The 20,000-nt window shown below is 43.1% G+C and overlaps 1 protein-coding gene across 1 annotated transcript in view; it reads left to right on the top strand.

The window, feature by feature from the left end:
• nfia (nuclear factor I/A) overlaps positions 1-20,000 on the top strand; it is a gene marked incomplete at both ends in the record, with an annotated part of 149,503 nt that overhangs the window by 106,508 nt on the left and 22,995 nt on the right. The window contains 2 exons of the mRNA XM_079221482.1: positions 10,343-10,408; positions 13,668-13,742. Of these exons, the coding sequence (XP_079077608.1) occupies positions 10,343-10,408; positions 13,668-13,742 (141 nt within the window). The remainder of the gene's footprint in view (positions 1-10,342; positions 10,409-13,667; positions 13,743-20,000) is intronic.

A 20,000-nucleotide genomic window follows, 5' to 3' on the forward strand; every position in this document is an offset into this window, starting at 1 on the left:
CACACGGGACGGCTCTCATTTTCATCTCAGCTCTGCTTTTTTCAATGAAAACGTAATTTAGTTAATCAGCTTTTTTTAATGATTTGACATCATCATCATCAAAAAGGGAAAATGTTATGAATCTAACCCTCCCCCCTCAAAAAAAGCTAAAAAAAAGAAGCGTAACAACATGTAGAGGATGACATCATCATTTGACAATGGCTGACACACTATTCACACTTTCAGAAGTCCTAACGGCCTGCAGAATAGTTTATGGTGTATTAGAGCTTATGATAGAAGTTTATTTTACGAGTTATCTGAGTGTTTAATGAGAGTTTAATAATGCTAATAATGAATAATGGAAGAAGGAGTTCAGTCACCGCTTCAGTTCTGTTCTGAGAATTTTTTGGGGGTTCTGTGACCCACCCACAGGGCCCCTACCGTCACCGCGGCAACCCTGAGCCTGGCATCGTGGCTGGCACGACGCCCCTCCTGCCCTGTGTGTGTGTGTGTGTGTGTGTGTGTGTGTTTGTGTGTGTGTGTGTGTGTGTGTGTGTGTGCGTGTGTGTGCGTGTGTGTGCGTGTGTGTGTGTGTGTGTGTGTTTGTGAAAGAAATACTCGTCCTCTTCCTTCGTACTTTGTGCTCGCTCTCTCTTTGCTGCACTCTGGGTAATCCATACAGTTGAAGGATGGACAAACTGTACGCACAAACACACAAACACACACACACACACACACACACAAACACACACACAAACACACACACAATGTGATTAATGGCAGTAGAGTCTATAGCAGATTATAGCGAAATCACTACAGATAAAGCACTGCAGTGTGTGTGTGTGTGTGTGTGTGTGTGTGTGTTTGTGTTATCTGAGGCAGACATCCGTTCCTGAGAGAGAAAAAGGGGGGAGAGGAAAGAAAAAGGGAGGAAAACATGGGGGAGAGATTGAAAGAAAATGATGATAAAGTTTCCAAAAGCACTGAAACAGCCAATCAGAGAGAGTTACTCCTTCGTCCATCCCTCCTTCCTCCTCATCTTCTCCTCTCCTCATCCTCCGTCCCTCCTCAAATCCTCCTCCAATCTTCTCTTTCTCTCCTCCCTCTCTCGTCCCTTCATACAGATAGAAAGTAATGAAATGTGTGGTTTGTTAGCACTGCAATCTGATTGGATGTTGGTCAGGCAGGACTGGACCCTGATTGGATGGCAGTAGGTTGAGAGTGGGTTTTCATTGGAAGTCTGGGTTGTTTTTTTGGAACATGAGATTGGAAAGTCATCGGTCTCAGCAGCTCTCTGAATAATCAATAATTTATCAGTATTGATCAACCTGCAGATGAGGAAGGAAGAGAAGAGGGAGGATGTAATAGAGGAAGGAAGGAAAAGACGGAGGAGGGAAAGAAGGCAAGAAAAATGGGAAGAGACGGAGGACGAATGGGGTAATGGAGGGACAAAAGAGGGAGGGAGGGAGAAAGGAAGGGACAAAGGGAGGAGAGAAAGAACAGAGGAAGCGATGATGGACTAAAAAGGGAAGGAAGAGATGAGGAAGAGATGATGTAAGGGAGGGAGGAAGAAACGGGAGGGAGAGAGAAGGAACGGAGGAAGTGAAAAGGGGAGATGGATGGAGGAAGTGAAAAGGGGAGATGGATGGAGGAAATAGAGGAGGGGAGACGGAGGGAGTAAGTGACAAAGATAGGCAGAGGGGAAGGGAGGAAAGGAAGTATTGAAGGAAGGAAGAGATGGAGGAGGAAGGATGGGAGGACTAAAGGATGAAAGGATGAAAGGAGAAAGAAAAAAGTGACAAAAGACAAAAGTGAGGATAAGAAAATGGGAGAGAAAAGAGTGGAAGGAAGAGATTAGATATGTTGGATGAAGGGAACAAAGGTTATCGGAAAGACAATTGAAAGGAAGGAGGAAAGAAGAAAGCAATGGAAGACGTAAGGACAGAAGGACGCATCAAGATAGGGAGCCAGATAGGGAGCAAGAGACTAAGAGGTGAATGAGGGAGTAGAAGAAGTGAGGGTATAGGACGCAAGGAAGACACAGAGGAGGGAGGATGGAAGGCCAGAAGGGACAAAGAATGGGATGGAGAAGTGAAGGGAGGAAAATAGGATCGAAGGAAGTGAGGAATGACACAAGCGAGCGAGGGAGGGAGGATGGAAAGGAGAAGGGAAGGAACAATGAAAGGGAACAAGAGAAGAAGGTGCAGAGAAATTGAGGAAGAAGGAGGAGGAACAGGAACCCCAAATCAGAATTATGATAACAAGGAAACTTATCTTCTTCAGTGTGTGTGTGTGTGTGTGTGTGTGTGTGTGTGTGTGTGTGTGTGTGTGTGTGTGTGTGTACCATCATCTATTAGAGAGCTATAATTATGCTAAGTGAGGCAGAGCTCCGATCAATACAGCAATTCATCAATCAGGCCCCGCCCACCAACAAAGCACACACTATTTCAATTTGCCCAAAGTCCAGATGTAACCACAGACCACACACACACACACACACACACATCTGCAAAAATATGAATATTTTAATATCTTGTTTAAAGTTTTTAAAAAAAGAACCTGCAGATCCATAACCCCGGTGAACACAGATGTCACTGCGGTATTGAAACAGTAATATCTGAACAGGTGTAACCTCAGCAGCAGCCAAAACTCCAATGTAGCTCCAAGGCATTATGGGAGTCTGAGTCTATTAATACCCAGCGGGTGTCTTTGAAATAACACTTGTATTGTATGTATTGCACATTTAAAATCATATATTTAATAATTGTATATAAACGAGTCCCTTTGAGGTCTCCTCTGTTGTTTGTCCTCAGTCAGGTGACATTGTCTCTCTGCTGATGAATGAAAACATAAATGAAATGTGATTATTTTCGTTTTTAACGTGGATGTTGCTTGAAGAAGCGGTGCAGCTGCACTGTTTTATTTTTTATTTTTTCAGTTTTATGATGTTTATTAGTGTCTTTGGCCGACAGAACTAGAATCAGCTTCATTGACCTCTTTTTTCTTTCTTTTGCTTATTTTTTTTAATGCATAACAATAAACATAGAAAAAGATGAGGGCAAGTACTGCAACAGTCAAGAGACATAAAGGAAATATAAACAATACAAATATGAAAATAATGATATAATAAAGCTCCTATATCTGCAAAATGATCCAGGGAAAGTGGGGAACCTCCTATCTGCACTGTGTATTTGTATTTTTGTATTTTTTTGTATTGTGTATTATGTATTAGGTTTCCTTAACAAATAGCATTCTGCAAGAAAACAACAAGTTTGTTTTAGTATTCTCCAAAAAGTGAATTTTTCAGATAGGAGGTTTTGCTCTTAGGCCATCGATATGTTTTTAGAATGATCCTCGAATCATTTATTTTCATGAGTAAATAAATACCCAGCAGGAGGAGCCGCACGGTGTGTTCAGTGCTGTTGGACTTTATCTGACGGACCTGTGGCGGGTTTTTAGGTTTACATCCGACTCTTTTTTTGCCACATTGCATTGTTTCAGGTTTCATGGGTCTTTTTCTCGGGTGAATCGCTCGTGTTCAGCCACGTCACACTTCTTTGTGCGTGTGTGTGTGTGTGTGTGTGTGTGTGTGTGTGTTTGGATATTGGGAGATGCCGTTTTCTTCTCAACACAAATACCAGAGTGCTGCAGAGGGACGGGTCTCTTTTAAAACAGACAAATACAAGTGAAAGGAATCCAGATTAACTGTTGTTTTGGCGGTGTCCGGTAGAGACTCAGTTTGTAGCTTTTTAAATTATCAATACGTTTTATAAATATTATGATGACAGAAATATCATCCAGCTCTTCCTCCAGAATGATCTTATCCCAGCAGGAACAGAGTGGAGCATTTGGGCTCTTTGAGGAGGGAAGTAAAAAGACAAATCAATGCCTTCTTTGAAAGTGAGCGCTGCCGTTTCATCCCGTTTAGATGATAATCAGCAGCCGGAGGTCAGAGGTCAAAGCACATTTATATTTTTACACCAGTTGACTGGCTGGTTTCCAGTTGGAATCACTGGGGGAACCCCGCCGAGTTCACAGACCCCGACTGATTAGCTGCGGATTGGAAACCGCTTTTTGGAAGGTTCCTGGAAGGTTTTTGGAGGGGTTTTGGAGCGCTTGTTGTGTCTTTGTGTCTTTCAGTGTGTGTGTGTGTGTGTGTGTGTGTGTGTGTGTGTGTGTGTGTGGCGGATGGCTGGTAATGGCATCGGCCCTCTTTTGTTCTGGCAGAAGGTGGCGAATGGCAGCCGCTCAAAGAAAACAGACAGAAGCTGCAAAATGGTTGCCAACGCTTTAAGATGGCTGCCAGACTGGAGAGAAAGAGAGAGAGAAACAGCTACCACACACACACACACACATACACACACACACACATGAACACACAGGCCGGGGCACGGGGCATGGGGCGAGGGTCAGTGTGTGACAGAAAAATGTTAAAAGTGTGTTTGTGATCGAAAGTGTGAAGAAATCCGTGTGTGTGTGTGTCTGTATGTATGTATGTGTGTGTGTATACGTGCCTGTGTGTGTTTGTGTGTATGTGTGTGTGTGTGTGTGTGTTGCAGTTGGCAGCATCTCCTTGGCAGCGGCGGCTGGTTGGGCGTCCAACAATGGAGACGGCTAACGGGATTCTCTCTCTCTTTCTTTCTCTCTTTTTTTAAACACCGTTGGAGGGGAGAGAGACATAAACTACAAATAGAGAAGCGAGCGAGAGAGAGAGCGAGGGATTGGCCGTCTTCTTGAAATGGCAGCGTCTTATTGGCAGCGGCGTCTGGCCGACACAAAGCCTCGTCTGCCGCGTCTGTTTGTGCACTTTTATGATATAATTAACGGGACACAAATAAAACAATGAAAACACGCGAACGCATATCGAGCGTTTTGAGGCGGCGCCGGCGTTCGATGCGTCCTGTGTTGATTTTAGTTTTTTTTTGGGTGAGGTCACGTGGCGAATATTAAGGGGATTCTACAAAATGGCGGCTGGTTAGCGCCGTCAAAATGGAGGCCGGGGGGTGTCCGGTCAGTCAGAAGAGAATACATTTAAAAATGTAAAAACGTTTCTACATGAAGAAAAATAGATTTTGTGTGCGCCTATTGTAATTCGGCAGTAAGGAAAACTTGGCTTTTATTTTGGCGAGGCGCATCGGTGTGTGTGTGTGTGTGTGTGTGTGTGTGTGTGTGTGTGTGTGTGTGTGTGTGTGTGTGTGTGTGTGTGTGTTTGGCTGACGGACCCGGCCGTGCAGACGTGCCAGGGTTCATGATTCCAAGCCGGGGTCTCGATCCCCCGGCACTGCCTGGAAACACAAAACATACGCACCCCCTCCTGCTCAGAGAAACACCGTCGGCTTTATTTCCTCATATTTTATTTTATTTTATGCTACTCAAATGTTTTTGCGTGTGTGTGTGTGTAAAAGATAGGGGCTACTACTGACGCAGCAAATCCAGTTTGAGGAGAAAGGGCAAAATTCTGTTTAATTTATAATGGTTTAATTTCAAACTATTTATTCCATGAACACATGTGTGCTCGTTAGATGGAATGCATCCACGACTTTCTAATTTGATACCGTGCGACACAGCAGAAAAAAGGAAAGTTTTATTTATTATTCCACAACATGAAGCATGAAAGCCCGCTGCTCACATGCTGTACATACGCAGTAAGTGTGAAATGTGTCATGACACAAATAAGAAAGAAAGAAAAGTGAGCGGATCATGAAGTCGCAATAAATAATTCAACTTGAAGGGATGCATTCATGTCCTGTGGGTTTTATCTCAGCTCATCGTTTCCCACAATGACTTCACACACAGGCCGACTACGAATCACAACAATGATCCAAAATGAGATTCTGGTTTCACTGCTGGGGCAGAGGAGCGTCCGGACCTAACAAATGAAGACCATTACTCTTATTGTTCTCCGCAGAAGAGCAAGCCGTCATATTTCAGGACGTGCTGCCCAGGTGCTTGAACCAAGCACACCTGTGCTAAAAAACTGATTTTTACAAATAGAATTTACGATATTATTAGTGTTACTCATCAGCGCCTCGTCATAATATGTGTATTTAAAGCACCATTCAGTCATAAAGTCAATCACAAAACAAAGGTCCGTCTCTTCCTGGAGACAAATCTTAAACAGCATCAAGAAATGTCAATTAAAGACATCCTCCTCCAATCCTGCAGAGGCGCTCTGTGGTGGGCGGGGCTTCGATCTGCCTACATGTATTCTGTGTGTGAGACTGATTTGTGGCCTTTATAAAAAAAAGAGAAATGAATTCATGCATCTCCTCATTTCATTAAAAGCTAAATCAGGGCTGGGATCGATCCGGAGCAGCGGGGTGCCCGGCTCTCCAGGCGGGAGACTCAGCCTGGTCACTTCTGATCAAACGGCTCCTCAGAAATCCTTCCAGTAAAAAAAAAAAAGGCCTTGCAGGAAGTTTGATATGTGCTTGTGACGGTTTCATAGTCTCTCTCTCTCTCTCTCTCTCTCTCTCTCTCTCTCTCTGCGTATCTTTGGCATGTCTCTCGCTCGAGTCAACGGTCAGCCAAACACACGCGGAGAAAAGAAAGGAAGCCAAAACAGATCACTGTTTCTTTTTTTGTTGTCTTTTTTTACTCTCTTCTCCGTCTTTGTTGCCCGTCGCTCTGCCAAGAGATGACAACACAACCCCAGTCTGACTCGCCCAGAGAGAGAGAGAGAGAGAGGTTTTAAAATGCTTCAGATTCATAAGAAGAAGAAAGTATTTGAGCATTCTGGGGCCCAATGTTGGGTCAGAGACGCTGCGGTCGGTCCCAAAAACCTTTTCAAATAGTTCTACCGCCAGTAGTACTGCGTTCTTTGTGTTGACGATACAGTGTGGAGGTTTAAGAACATATTCATGATCGTGTGTACAGTTTTGATGTACTTGTACATTCCTCAAGTACTTCCATTTCCACGCAAACATGGTACTTTTTACTCAATGTTTTACTTTCAAAGGTACCAAAAAACGAAACAATAAAATAAAGAAGAAGAAGTAAATGTGTAATTTCAGATTCACACTGCCTTTTTTTGCCTTTCGGGGAATCTTCCAGTAGCCCCCCCCCCCCCCTCCCCCCCTCCATGTCAGAGAGAGAGAGAGAGAGAGAGCTGGGCCGGGTGAGCGACCTCAGGGGCCACAGAGTTTGACTTTCCCACAAAGAGAGAGAGCGAGAGACCTCTGCCCTCCCTCTCTCTCTCTTTTCTTGGTTCATTGTTCATAAGTGCTTTATAATGTGTGTGTGTGTGTGTGTGTGTGTGTGTGTGTGTGTGTGTGTGTGTGTGTGTGTGTGTGTGTGTGTGTGTGTGTTTGGGGAGGGGTTGGTGTGTGTGTGTTGTGCTGTTTTGTTTATTTCCACGGTCCACTACACTCAGTCTATAGCTGAAGCCCTGGAGAGGAAGAGGAGAAAAGAGGAGAAGAGAGAAAAGAGAGACGGAGGGGAACAACTCAGACAACATCACTTGTTGAAAATAAAAGCGTGCATGGCAGCGGCTTTTGTTCCTAAATGGAGGCTTTTACCTTTGGAGCCTGGTGACGGGGAGAGAGGGAGAGAGAGAGTCAAAAACATTTCTGAAAAATAAAAGCATGGGCATGTTTGGATGGCGAGAAAGAGAGAGAAGACAAGAAAAGAAAAGGAAGAGGAAAAGGAAAGATAGAAAGCTCCTATAAGCTTTTATTTTGAAGCTATGAGAAATATTGAGAAACGGAAATACATTTAAATAAAAGAACGAAAATATGGAAGCAAAAAAAAGAGTTGAAAAATAGAGCTTGGTTTGAAGCACTTTTCAAAATAAAAGCATGGACAGCAACAACTTGTGTGTTTTTAAACCGAGACTTTTTATCTTTAAGTGTGGGACGGAGATGAAGAGAAAGGGAGAAAAGACCGATGGATGACAGGAAAGAGAGGAGTAAACAGAGAAGAGGCGATGGGCGCTCAGTCATTGATACCTTAAAAGAAACTTTTTAAACTTTACATTTGTAGCCTCTGACCGAAACAGAAAGTGAGACGAGTCCGTTCCCAGTTTGTGAGCACTGGTCTCACTGGGCTGCGTCTCCCTCATCTCAGCGCCGCTCCTCTCGCTGTGTACAGAGGGCTTTTATTTGGCTGTCTGTCTGTGGACCCCCTCCCCTCAGTGGGGGGTGGATGCAGACGGTCCGGTCTGCTCCCACGCCTCATTAGCATATTTAATTAACCTGGACGGGAGGAGGGGGACGGCTGAATAAGGGGTGGGGGGGGGGGGGGGGGGGGGGGGGCGGTGGCGGGGGGGTGAAAGTGCCCTCCAACACACACCCATCAGCGGCACCCCTCGGACCCCCTCCTCCTTCCCCGGTTGCCGTGGTTTCAGCCCTGATGCTCTTTGTTTTAGGTTGCTGAAGCAAACAGACACAGTGAACAGCATGCAAAACAAGGCTGATAAATGCGGCACTTTGTCTCAGTGGGTTTGTGTGTGTGTGTGTGTGTGTGTGTGTGTGTGTGTGTGGGGGGGGGGGGGGGGGGGGGGGGGGGGGGGGGGGGGGGGGGGGGGGGAAGGGCACGGGGGTGTGCAGAGGAAGGCTCCCTCACTGCAAAAAATGTGAGTTCTTAGAAATGAAATTGAGCACTACATGAAGTTTTAGTAACAGTAGAAATTAGGAACATGGCGGGAAGTTCAATCCAACCCCCGATCGAAGTCTTAAATATAAATGTATCTTTCTATGGATATTTTATGTACGTCTGCTTCCTCTTGAGCAGGTCCTCTGCACATTTTTCTGCGCCGAGGCCTTTTCTAATTCTTTTTTTTTGTCGCCTTTTCTGCCGGCTTGTTTTTCAAACAAACACAATGACGCTTTAATTCCGCTCAATTCGCTCAAAAAGCTGGTTTTATGTAACATAACGCATGTATGTAGTTTATGGCGTTGCTTCAGCTCTGTGTGGAACTCATATCAAGCGTATACGCTGAGGGAAACGCTTCATTTTTAAGAACGATTGTTCATAAAATACGTACTGTTTGTGTTGACGGGAGATCAGGTTTCCTTGGAGTTGAATCGCATTTGCTGTTTGGTGATTACATTCCATCATAATTAAAAAAGTTTCACCGCACTGGGCGTTGTAATAAAAGCGAACCTGACTCGACTCCATCCGTCTAAGTCCGGTCTTGAGTCATCGCCCCTGCGGCGGCCACTCCAGGGTGGGGGGATGATGGGTGATATTTCTTCTCTCCCCCCCCCCGACTATTTTATCTGCAGCGCGGCCGATCGATGCTCCTGAAGACGCTAAATCATTTGCAGGAGCGGAGCTGCATCGAAGCAGAGAGCATGCTGGGAGAAAAAAAAAAAAAACACACAACAGAGGCAGCTACCGAGGAGAGAGACGGGCCGCACTCAGAAAGCAGCAAAGTTTCTCTGTTAGGGTGTCGAACGCGTCCCATGATCCTTTGCAGGGTTATTCAAGGACCGCTCTTAAGTACAAATTTATGGCGCTTGCACTTTACTTCTTTTCTTTCCGTACTCCATAGCATTTATTTATGTGACAGCTCAAGTTCCTTTGCAAATGAAGATTCTTGCACACAAGACATACAAAGTGTTTATAGAATATGTTTTGTTGTAGATTGGAGATGAGTCAATTAATCAATTAGTCGATTTTCTGCCTAACCTTTTAACTCTTCAATTGATATATTATTTAAATGTGTATAATCATTATATCAAATTGTATATTATAATTCTTTTATAATAATTGACGGTCCAAACTGTACAATATAATTTATAATCTATATTTGTATAATTACATAATCATATATATATATATATAATATTGTACAAGCAAAAAATTGTACTACTTTAAGTACTTTTTCCTGATTATACTTACATTTTTGTACTTGAATAAAGATCAAATAAGGAGGAATCGTACCTCATTTACAGTACTTATTTTACTCCTTTATACTTTCACTTTATACTTTAGTTCATTTAGAGTTCGGCGCTCTGTACTGATGTTGTACTTCAGTACAGATTGTGAATGAACAGCGTCAGCCATTCAGTCTGGTGTGTGTGTGTGTGTGTGTGTGTGTGTGTGTGTGTGTGTGTGTGTGTGTGTGTGTGTGTGTGTGTGTGTGTGTGCGAAAATGTTAAAACAGAAAAAGTGTCTGCATGTAACTCCACATCATCAGTCAGCCTGTCCATGTTTCCACACTAAATATAATTAATAATATCTTAAATAAGAGTTGTTCTGAATGTTGCTTTCTTGTCGGCACTAAAAACTCGCAGGTGTCAGTGAACATACCCTCCAATCAGGAGACAGCGCCGTTGTGGGCTTGTGTTTGTGTGTTCGTGTGTTAACAAGCTGTAGTTAGACTCGTCCTCATCAGTCTTCATCTTCTTTTTCTCTCCAGAAACCGGCCAATCAGAAAGCCCCAACCAGGCCAACGATTCAGATATCAAGGAGCAGTCAGAGAACGGTGAGATTCACACACACACACGCACACACACGCACACGCACACACACACACACGCACACGCACGCACACACACACACACACGCACACGCACACGCACACACACACACACGCACACACACACACATGCACACACACACACACGCACACACACGCACATACAAACACGCACACGCACGCACACACACGCACACACACACACACACACACACACACCTAAGCTCCTATACCTGTTGTATTGTACATACTCTCACACACACACACACACACACACACACACACACACACAAACAGGGTGACCCGTGTTTGACCCTGGTGGTCAGACAAAATGAGGCTGTGGTTTTGTCTCTTTCACGCACACACACACACACACACACAAATACGTGCGTGTGTGTGTGCGTGCGTGTGTGTTTAAGGATGACGGTGTCAGTGTCTGTGTGTGAGGATATCCTCTCTGGTTTGTGTGTATGTGAGTGTGTGTTAGACCTTGACCCTGAGGTGTCCACACACACACACACACACACACACACACACACACACACACACACACACACACACACACACACACACACACACACACACACACACAGAAATACTTCCAGCTGGTAGTGATTATCCTTGTTGGGAAACAGAAGCTTCAACTTCTCATTGGTTCTGTACTTCCTTACTGATACCACTGATACTACTGATACTACTGATACTAGTGATACTACTGATACTAGTGATACTACTGATACTAGTGATACTACTGATACTAGTGATACTACTGATACTAGTGATACTACTGATACTAGTGATACTACTGATACTAGTGATACTACTGATACTACTGATACTACTGATACTAGTGATACTACTGATACTAGTGATACTACTGATACTACTGATACTACTGATACTACTGATACTACTGATACTACTGTTAGTACTGATACTAGTGATACTACTGATACTACTGATACTACTGATACTACTGATACTACTGTTACTACTGATACTACTGATACTACTGATACTACTGATACTACTGATACTACTGATACTACTGATACTACTGATACTACTGTTAGTACTGATACTACTGATACTACTGTTAGTACTGATACTAGTGATACTACTGATACTACTGTTACTACTGATACTACTGATACTACTGTTAGTACTGATACTAGTGATACTACTGATACTACTGATACTACTGATACTACTGATACTACTGTTACTACTGATACTACTGATACTACTGTTAGTACTGATACTAGTGATACTACTGATACTACTGATACTACTGATACTACTGATACTACTGATACTACTGTTAGTACTGATACTAGTGATACTACTGATACTACTGATACTACTGTTAGTACTGATACTACTGATACTACTGATACTACTGATACTACTGATACTACTGTTAGTACTGATACTAGTGATACTACTTTTACTACTGATACTACTGTTACTACTGATACTACTGATACTACTGTTAGTACTGATACTACTGATACTACTGATACTACTGTTAGTACTGATACTACTGATACTACTGATACTACTGTTAGTACTGATACTAGTGATACTACTGATACTACTGATACTACTGATACTACTGATACTACTGTTAGTACTGATACTACTGATACTACTGATACTACTGATACTACTGTTACTACTGTTACTACTGATACTAGTGATACTACTGATACTACTGATACTACTGTTTCTACTGTTACTACTGTTACTACTGATACTACTGTTTCTACTGATACTACTGATACTACTGTTACTACTGTTACTACTGATACTACTGATACTACTGATACTACTGTTTCTACTGATACTACTGATACTACTGTTACTACTGATACTACTTTTACGACTGATACTACTGATACTACTGATACTACTGATACTACTGATACTACTGTTAGTACTGATACTAGTGTTACTACTGATACTACTGATACTACTGATACTACTGATACTACTGTCACTACTGATACTACTGATACTACTTTTACTACTGATACTACTGTTACTACTGATACTACTGATACTACTGTTAGTACTGATACTACTGTTAGTACTGATACTAGTGATACTACTGTTACTACTGATAATACTGATACTACTGATACTAGTGATACTACTGTTACTACTGATAATACTGTTACTACTGATACTACTGATACTACTGATACTAGTGATACTACTGTTAGTACTGATACTAGTGATACTACTGTTACTACTGATACTACTGTTAGTACTGATACTAGTGATACTACTGTTACTACTGATACTACTGATACTACTGTTACTACTGATACTAGTGATACTCCTGATACTACTGTTACTACTGATACTACTGATACTACTGATACTACTGTTACTACTGATACTACTGATACTACTGATACTACTGATACTACTGTTAGTACTGATACTAGTGATACTACTGATACTAGTGATACTACTGATACTACTGATACTACTGTTAGTACTGATACTAGTGATACTACTGATACTAGTGATACTACTGATACTACTGATACTACTGTTAGTACTGATACTAGTGATACTACTGATACTACTGATACTACTGTTGCTTACTGATACTGCTGGTACTACTGATACTACTGATACTACTGATACTACTGTTGCTTACTGATACTGCTGGTACTACTGATACTTGTTCTACTGATAATGATGCTACTCTTACCTTTAAAGCTAATATAACTGCTACCAGTACGACTATTACCACTGACATCACTTTACTAATGATACTAGTACTGCTGCTGCTGCTCCCAATACTACTGGCACTGGTACTGATATTACTACTAGTACCGCAGTACTACTATTTATTTTCTAGCTACTACTGTTGCTAAAACTGCGACCACCAATTCTACGGGCTGCTACTACTGTTAAGACTGATACTACAACTATTAATTACACTGTTACTACTCAGACTGTTACTACTGCTACTACTACTGTGAATGCTACTGTTAGTACTACAACTAGTATGGTACTACTACTAATGCTACTGCCACAACCTCAACTTGCTACTGGTACTCTTATTACTGCTACTAATTCTCATGTTACTGCTGTACTGAGACTGTTACTAGTGGTATGACCACAGTTTCTTCTCCTACTCATTTAAAAATGAACCAGCGTCCAGTTGGTTTTACCGCCAATAGTCTGATGATGTAATCAATAGAATAATTGAATAAATAATACTGAACTCTCTCTCTCTCTCTCTCAGGTCATCTGGGTTTCCAAGACAGCTTCGTGACGCCCGGCGTCTTCACGGTGACCGAACTTGTACGAGTCTCTCAGAGTAAGTCTCTCTCTCTCTCTCTCTCTCTTTCTCTCTCTCTCTCTCTGATGGAGCGAAACAGAGCAGTGATTGGATTGCAGATCTGTCATCGATAGTGGATCTAATGTAATTCCTCCAGACTAAACCAGACGCTGCTCAGCTAAATGAACACACACACAAAAACACAAACACACACACACACACACACACACACACACACACACACACACACAGCCGTTAGGAATACTCTGGAAAAGAGTACAGCACGGGAAAGTCAGATTTTTCCACTGTAAAGCGAACACGTCACTGAAGCAGTAGGAATGCAAAAACAATAAATATGTTTATCAGTCATGCGGGAACGCTGTAAAATGATCTGCTCTCACACAGAACAAACTGCACTTGTCTTTATTGGCTTCGCACAATCCTGGGTTCTGATTGGCTGGCTGCCGTTCTGTCAACAGGTCAACAGTCAAGTTATATTAACCAGTAGATCCCCATAGCAACAGTGTTTGGTACAGTTGCTACCCGCTAACTCCCACAGCAGAAACGATCCCAGCCTCGGATAAAAATTACCTCAAATTTACAAGGGACCATGGTTTTTAATGGAATAAACTAAAACAAAACCGTGTAAAATAATATAATATATAATAATATGCTCACTCTGTATTAGTTGCACACTACTCTGACTTTCTGCCAGGTTTTGTGGCCAAAGTTGAATTAAATTGAACCTCCTAAAACCTGCGACTCATGGGAATCTGACACAGGCAGAAGATGGCGGTTGTGACGGCAAAATATTTTAACCTTTTCAGAAAAGTTCCCTTTGTGCATGAGCCATAGATTCTACTCTATTCTGCTCTCCAGTTCTACCTGGACTCTAGTAAACAATGCCATGTTCACCTTCTGATGGAGACCAAGTCTCTGTTTGGTGGCGTGATGTTCATTCTGCTCTCTGTTCCTCAGAGACGACCTGATGTTGTGATGTTGTGCATTTGGTCCGGTTTGTCAAATTCAGTCCACGGTAAAGAAAAACGCCACACAAAACAAAGTTGATAAAAAAGCGACAAGTTTATTAGATTTGTTTAGCTTTTCAGCATTACATTTATCATCCAAAGACTGAAATAATTGTGAATAGAAATACGGTTACAGTAGCCACACATTATATTGATTTCGGCATTCAAACCGCGTTAGAGCTCGATGTCACACAGAACCGGGAGGAAATCCCTCTGAAAGGTGAAAGGATGTCCTGAGCTGCTGTGCACGTGCTCAGAGATGGTTTCTCTGTCTCGATAATGACCCGGAAGTTGTGCTTGTAAGTTCAGATGGAGTCTCTGCTGTCCTTTCCACAGGCTCCTCCCGTGATCACACGGCCAAACATCCACAGGAAGTTGATAGTTTTCATTTCTCCAGATTTCTCTGGAAAAGCAGGTGTGTGTCTCCGTTTGCAGGAACAGTGTGGAGCATTTAGGGTGGGATCTATTGGCAGATGTGGAAGACAATATTAATAAGTATTTTTTCTTCATCACCTGATTCCAAACTTTTCAATCCCAAAACTTTTCAGCGGTCGGGATAATATACCACGTCATGCTGTAAAATAGATGATCATTTTAATATTCAACACATTGTGATTGTTCGTGTCATCGCTCAGCTGTGAGCGGTCTCTCTCTCTCTCTCTCTCTCTCTCTCTGAACTCATTTAATGAAGAGGAAATATGGGAGGGGCGATCAAGAGACTGCAGAGTGGAGGAGACGGGGGGGGTGAGTCGGACGTGCGACAGACAGAAAGGACAGGAGAGAGAGCGAGAGAATGAGGGACGAACGTGACCTTTAAAAGTGCCGACATGCAGGAGAGAGAGAGAGAGAGTGACAGAGAGCGCAGTGGGATCTATATGAGACTGTCGATCGCCCACCGCTAACAATAGGCCGATGTAAAGTGCTTGTCAGCACACACAGAGACCCTTGATCAAAGACCCATCGATCACACACACACACACACACACACACACACACACTGATCCCGGCCTGATCAGATGCACGCCACTGCGCATGCAAAATCTCACATAGTCACTTAATCACTCACACACATCCTGCCATAGGTGTGTGTGTGTGTGTGTGTGTGTGTGTGTGTGTGTGTGTGTGTGTGTGTGTGTGTGTGTGTGTGTGTGTGTGTGTGTGTGTGTGTGTGCTCCTGGTCTCTCGGTCTGCAGTGGCGTCCAAACTTAAGGTACCGGAGAACATTTATGAATTACTCTTTGCTTGTACTTTACTCATGTATTTTATTTTCATGCCACTTTCTACTTTCCTTCCACTCCATTCACCTGACAGCTCGAGTTACTTCACAAATTGAGGTTCTTTTTTTTTTGCGCACAAAAATGCATGAGAATGTTCACGCGCAGCTGAAACAGTCAGTCGATAAGAACAAGCTCCACTTAAAATTTCACATGACATACGACATGTAATGAGTTCCCAGGCTGGATCTTTAGTTGTTAAAGTTGGCACAAAGGGTCAGTGGGGTTTTGAATAAAGTTTCCTCACATCTGGATCCCAAACCTGGAAGTCCCATTAACTTCTGCTTGCTTTCAGTCCTCCATCTGTTCCCTACGAGAGGATTTTGTACTGAGCAATAACATTTAAACACCTTAAACATTTATCCAAAGAACAGTCGCATAGCCTGAGGTGCGCTTAATAAAATCCAACAGGAGCTGCAATTTTGGAATCAAATGCCTCAACAGTGCAGTCTGTACTTCATGGTCATCCTGTGGTATCCACTCAGTATTATTATATACTGAGCAGTAGATTTATAGTGACTCTCCTGAACATTTAGGTGTCATTTTACTCTTTTAGTGTCACACACGATGATACAGTGGCGTAAAGTAGTCGGGACGGTTCTACTGCACGCTAATCACTGGCGCTAGTTACTTACTCCTGCTTTTAGTTTGAAAGGCACGCAGGTCATCAGCTTGTCGGTCTCGACAGATGTTTGCTCCCAAACTAGCATGATCCAATAGAGATGTGACATTGGACAACATCAACACACACACACACACACACACACACACACACACACACACACACACACACACACACACTACCCAGCATTGCATATCTGTACACAACTAAATACCTCAGATATTAATACTTGTTTTAATGTTTTATTTAACACAAACATATTTCTGAGGTGGTAATCTGAATCCCTAGCAAGAGCCTGTTCACTGTCCTTCGCGTTGTTGGAGAGAGCCCCCCCCCCCCTTATCCCCCCCTTGTCCCCGCACGGGGGCCCCAATGCAATATACTGTCTATCATATTTTAAAAAAAATGCTGTGGAGTGAATGTTTTCCTTTCACAGTCGTATGAACAGGGGGATCCAACAGATCTAACAGAGACCAAAATATCGGTCGGTGTACTTAACATTTAAAACAGTTTTCTATTTAATATAATGCAAGTAAAAAAGATATACCTCCGTAGCTGCAAAGCTGAGCTGGTTTCATGTTGGTGCAACGCGCACACACACACTTTATGGTTTTATTCCAATACTCACACACACACATAGACGCATTCAGGCAGACACAAATGTATTCACAGATGCACACACCCTTTCTCTAATGTCTCTGTGTGTGTGTGTGTGTGTGTGTGTGTGTGTGTGTGTGTGTGTGTGTGTGTGTGTGTGTGTGTGTGTGTGTGTGTATTGTGTTGGTCAGCAGATTTTCAGCGATGCGGCTCTGGAAGAATCACTTATAGATTAGAGTGCAGGAGAGTCCAGTGTGTGTGTGTGTGTGTGTGTGTGTGTGTGTGACCAGCTAATGTACCTGCATTGTGTGTGTGTGTGTGTGTGTGTGTGTGTCTGTGTGTGTGTGTGCTCATATGTATTTGAGTCAACAACATTAACTCTTCACTATTCATTTATAACAATTAATGATAAATATAGACAATGAAAAATGTGTCTGGAAACTCACACAGACACTCACGCAGCCAACAGAAAGACCTGATCATTTATTCAGCAACACTTCAGCTGTAAACCTGTTTAAATCTCAGAACACATGATCTTTAGCAGGAGGCAAAAAGAAACACAAAAACGAGCTTGAGTTGAATTAAAAAGGTTTTATAGCAGATTCTAGATCAGGTCGGGATGAATTCAATAAGTATGGCGAACAGTTTTGTCCCGAATACAACAAAGCGTTGGGAATTTGCTGAAACCCTGATTTACACCTTTGAGCAATCTTAGCTGAGGCCCGTGGGTGTTGTAGTTTTTAGAACCGTCCAACAGAACCAAGACTACGATTCTACTGGCCATGCTAGTAGATACTGTATAGGGCTGTATTTAGACACAAGAAGCTAACACCAACACACTGACAAGCTCACAGTGACAAAGCTAACACGCCGATGTTTAGCATGTTCACCAACTGCAAATTTAAAAAGTAAAAGCATCGACGCTAACCGCCGTAGTCGTCTTGAACGAATAGTCGTCTCTCTGTGTCGCGTTAAACGCACTTAAGCCCCGCCCCCATAGCTGCCAGGAGCTCCTCTCAGGACCCTGAAGCCCGACATTATGGGTTTTCGCATGATTTGTGGTCCTGTGATTCTTGCGTGATCTCGTAACTTCCAGCCGCCGTGCAAAGTAACACAGTCCTCACTGCAGTGGTGGAACGTTACGAAGTACATTTACAGGAAGTACTGTACAAGTTTGACAAGTACTTTCCTTCAGTAGTTCCATTTCATGCTATTTACTTCTACTCTATTCTACGTCTACTCTATATACTCGATTCTACTAATAAAGCCAGTTGTAGACGAAGTATCTCAAATTGGCAACTCATTGACGAACTACAACGGAGCCATTCTGCACATTGAGTACTTTTCTGATAATACTTTTGTACTTTTACTTAAGCAACATAATGAATATAGTAATTCTTCTTGGACAATACTTGGTATTTGCCACGATACTTAAGAAAAGATCCTGATGGAGCTTTTACATTTGAAGTGGAACTATTGAAGTCCCCAGTAAATTCCACTGGAGGGTTTCCTGAAGTCGGAATTTCTGTCGGACGAACCCCACCAACCCAGACCTCAAAATCCAAGATTGTCAACTAGTATTGCTAATAAAAGTTTTCAGCGCGAACACTCCTTCCACCCGCCGCCTCCCTTTGAAGTTTGCATCGACATGAAAACACTGAATTAATATGTATGTGTCTGGTGTAACACCTACTGTACTGGCTACACATGTTGGGTGTTTTATAGAGTGAATGAACACACACACACACACACACACACACACACACACACATTGGGGGTCTGCAGGGGTGACTGAAGCCTATAGCTTACCAGAAGATGAGAAGTGGTCGGCCGGGGGGGTGGAGGAGTGGGTATTGAACATAGCACACACGCACGCACACGCAAACACACACACACACACACATACACACACACACACACAGCGGGTGACCTTGGCATTGTGCAGCCATTACACAATTCACTGGCAGGCCAATCGAATCTCTCTCTGTCGATCAATATCCTATTAAAGCAGCACACAAAGAGAGAGAGAAGGGAGGAGAGAGAGAGGTAGAGGATGGGAGAGTATAGGTTAGCGTAGCGGCCGTGTATTAAATGTAATTGGTCAGTTCAGTGTATTTCTGCAGACTGGATTCTGACTTCTCCTCAATCACCCCTCCCCCCTCTCTCTGTCACTTTCCGTCATTTACCCTCTGCTTTTACTGGTGTTCCCCCAAAACCTCCTCCGTAACTCTTCCAGTCCGTTCCACCGCCTCCTCTCCTCTCCGGGAGGCTGCATTGTGTGAATGCCGCCTCACGGAGAGGAGAGGAGGCACCGCTTGTAAAGCATTCGCTTCCTAAATCCGCGAGTGACTTCACGCCGGCCAGAGCGACACACGCGGTATACGTGTTTTCTTTTACAATAATTACCTCGTGGTTGAGGGGAAATTGTTCAAAGAAACGCACGTCGTCACTCCCTGTAGGAAGCAGGAAGCTCTGATGCTCGAAAAGGAAGTTAGGATCGTACAAAGTTTGGGGTAAAATATTTTCAGTTCAAATACAGAGCCTCGTTATCTCCCAGATGACCAACGTGTACCTGACCAAACTGACTTTATTTAGAAACTCTCACCATTATAAACTAAATGAATAAAGGTTTATTCTGTAGGCGCCTCGGCGCTGCTTGTACCCCTCTCTCTCTGCCCCCATTCCCAGTCTCCCTTTACACTTCCCTGTGACCTATGAAGGGGAACGGGCTTTACTGGAGCTGACCTGGAACCAACACACTACCAAAACCCACTGA

Source organism: Taurulus bubalis (genome assembly GCF_910589615.1).
Source record: "Taurulus bubalis genome assembly, chromosome: 7".
In the NCBI taxonomy this organism is placed as follows: domain Eukaryota; kingdom Metazoa; phylum Chordata; class Actinopteri; order Perciformes; family Cottidae; genus Taurulus; species Taurulus bubalis.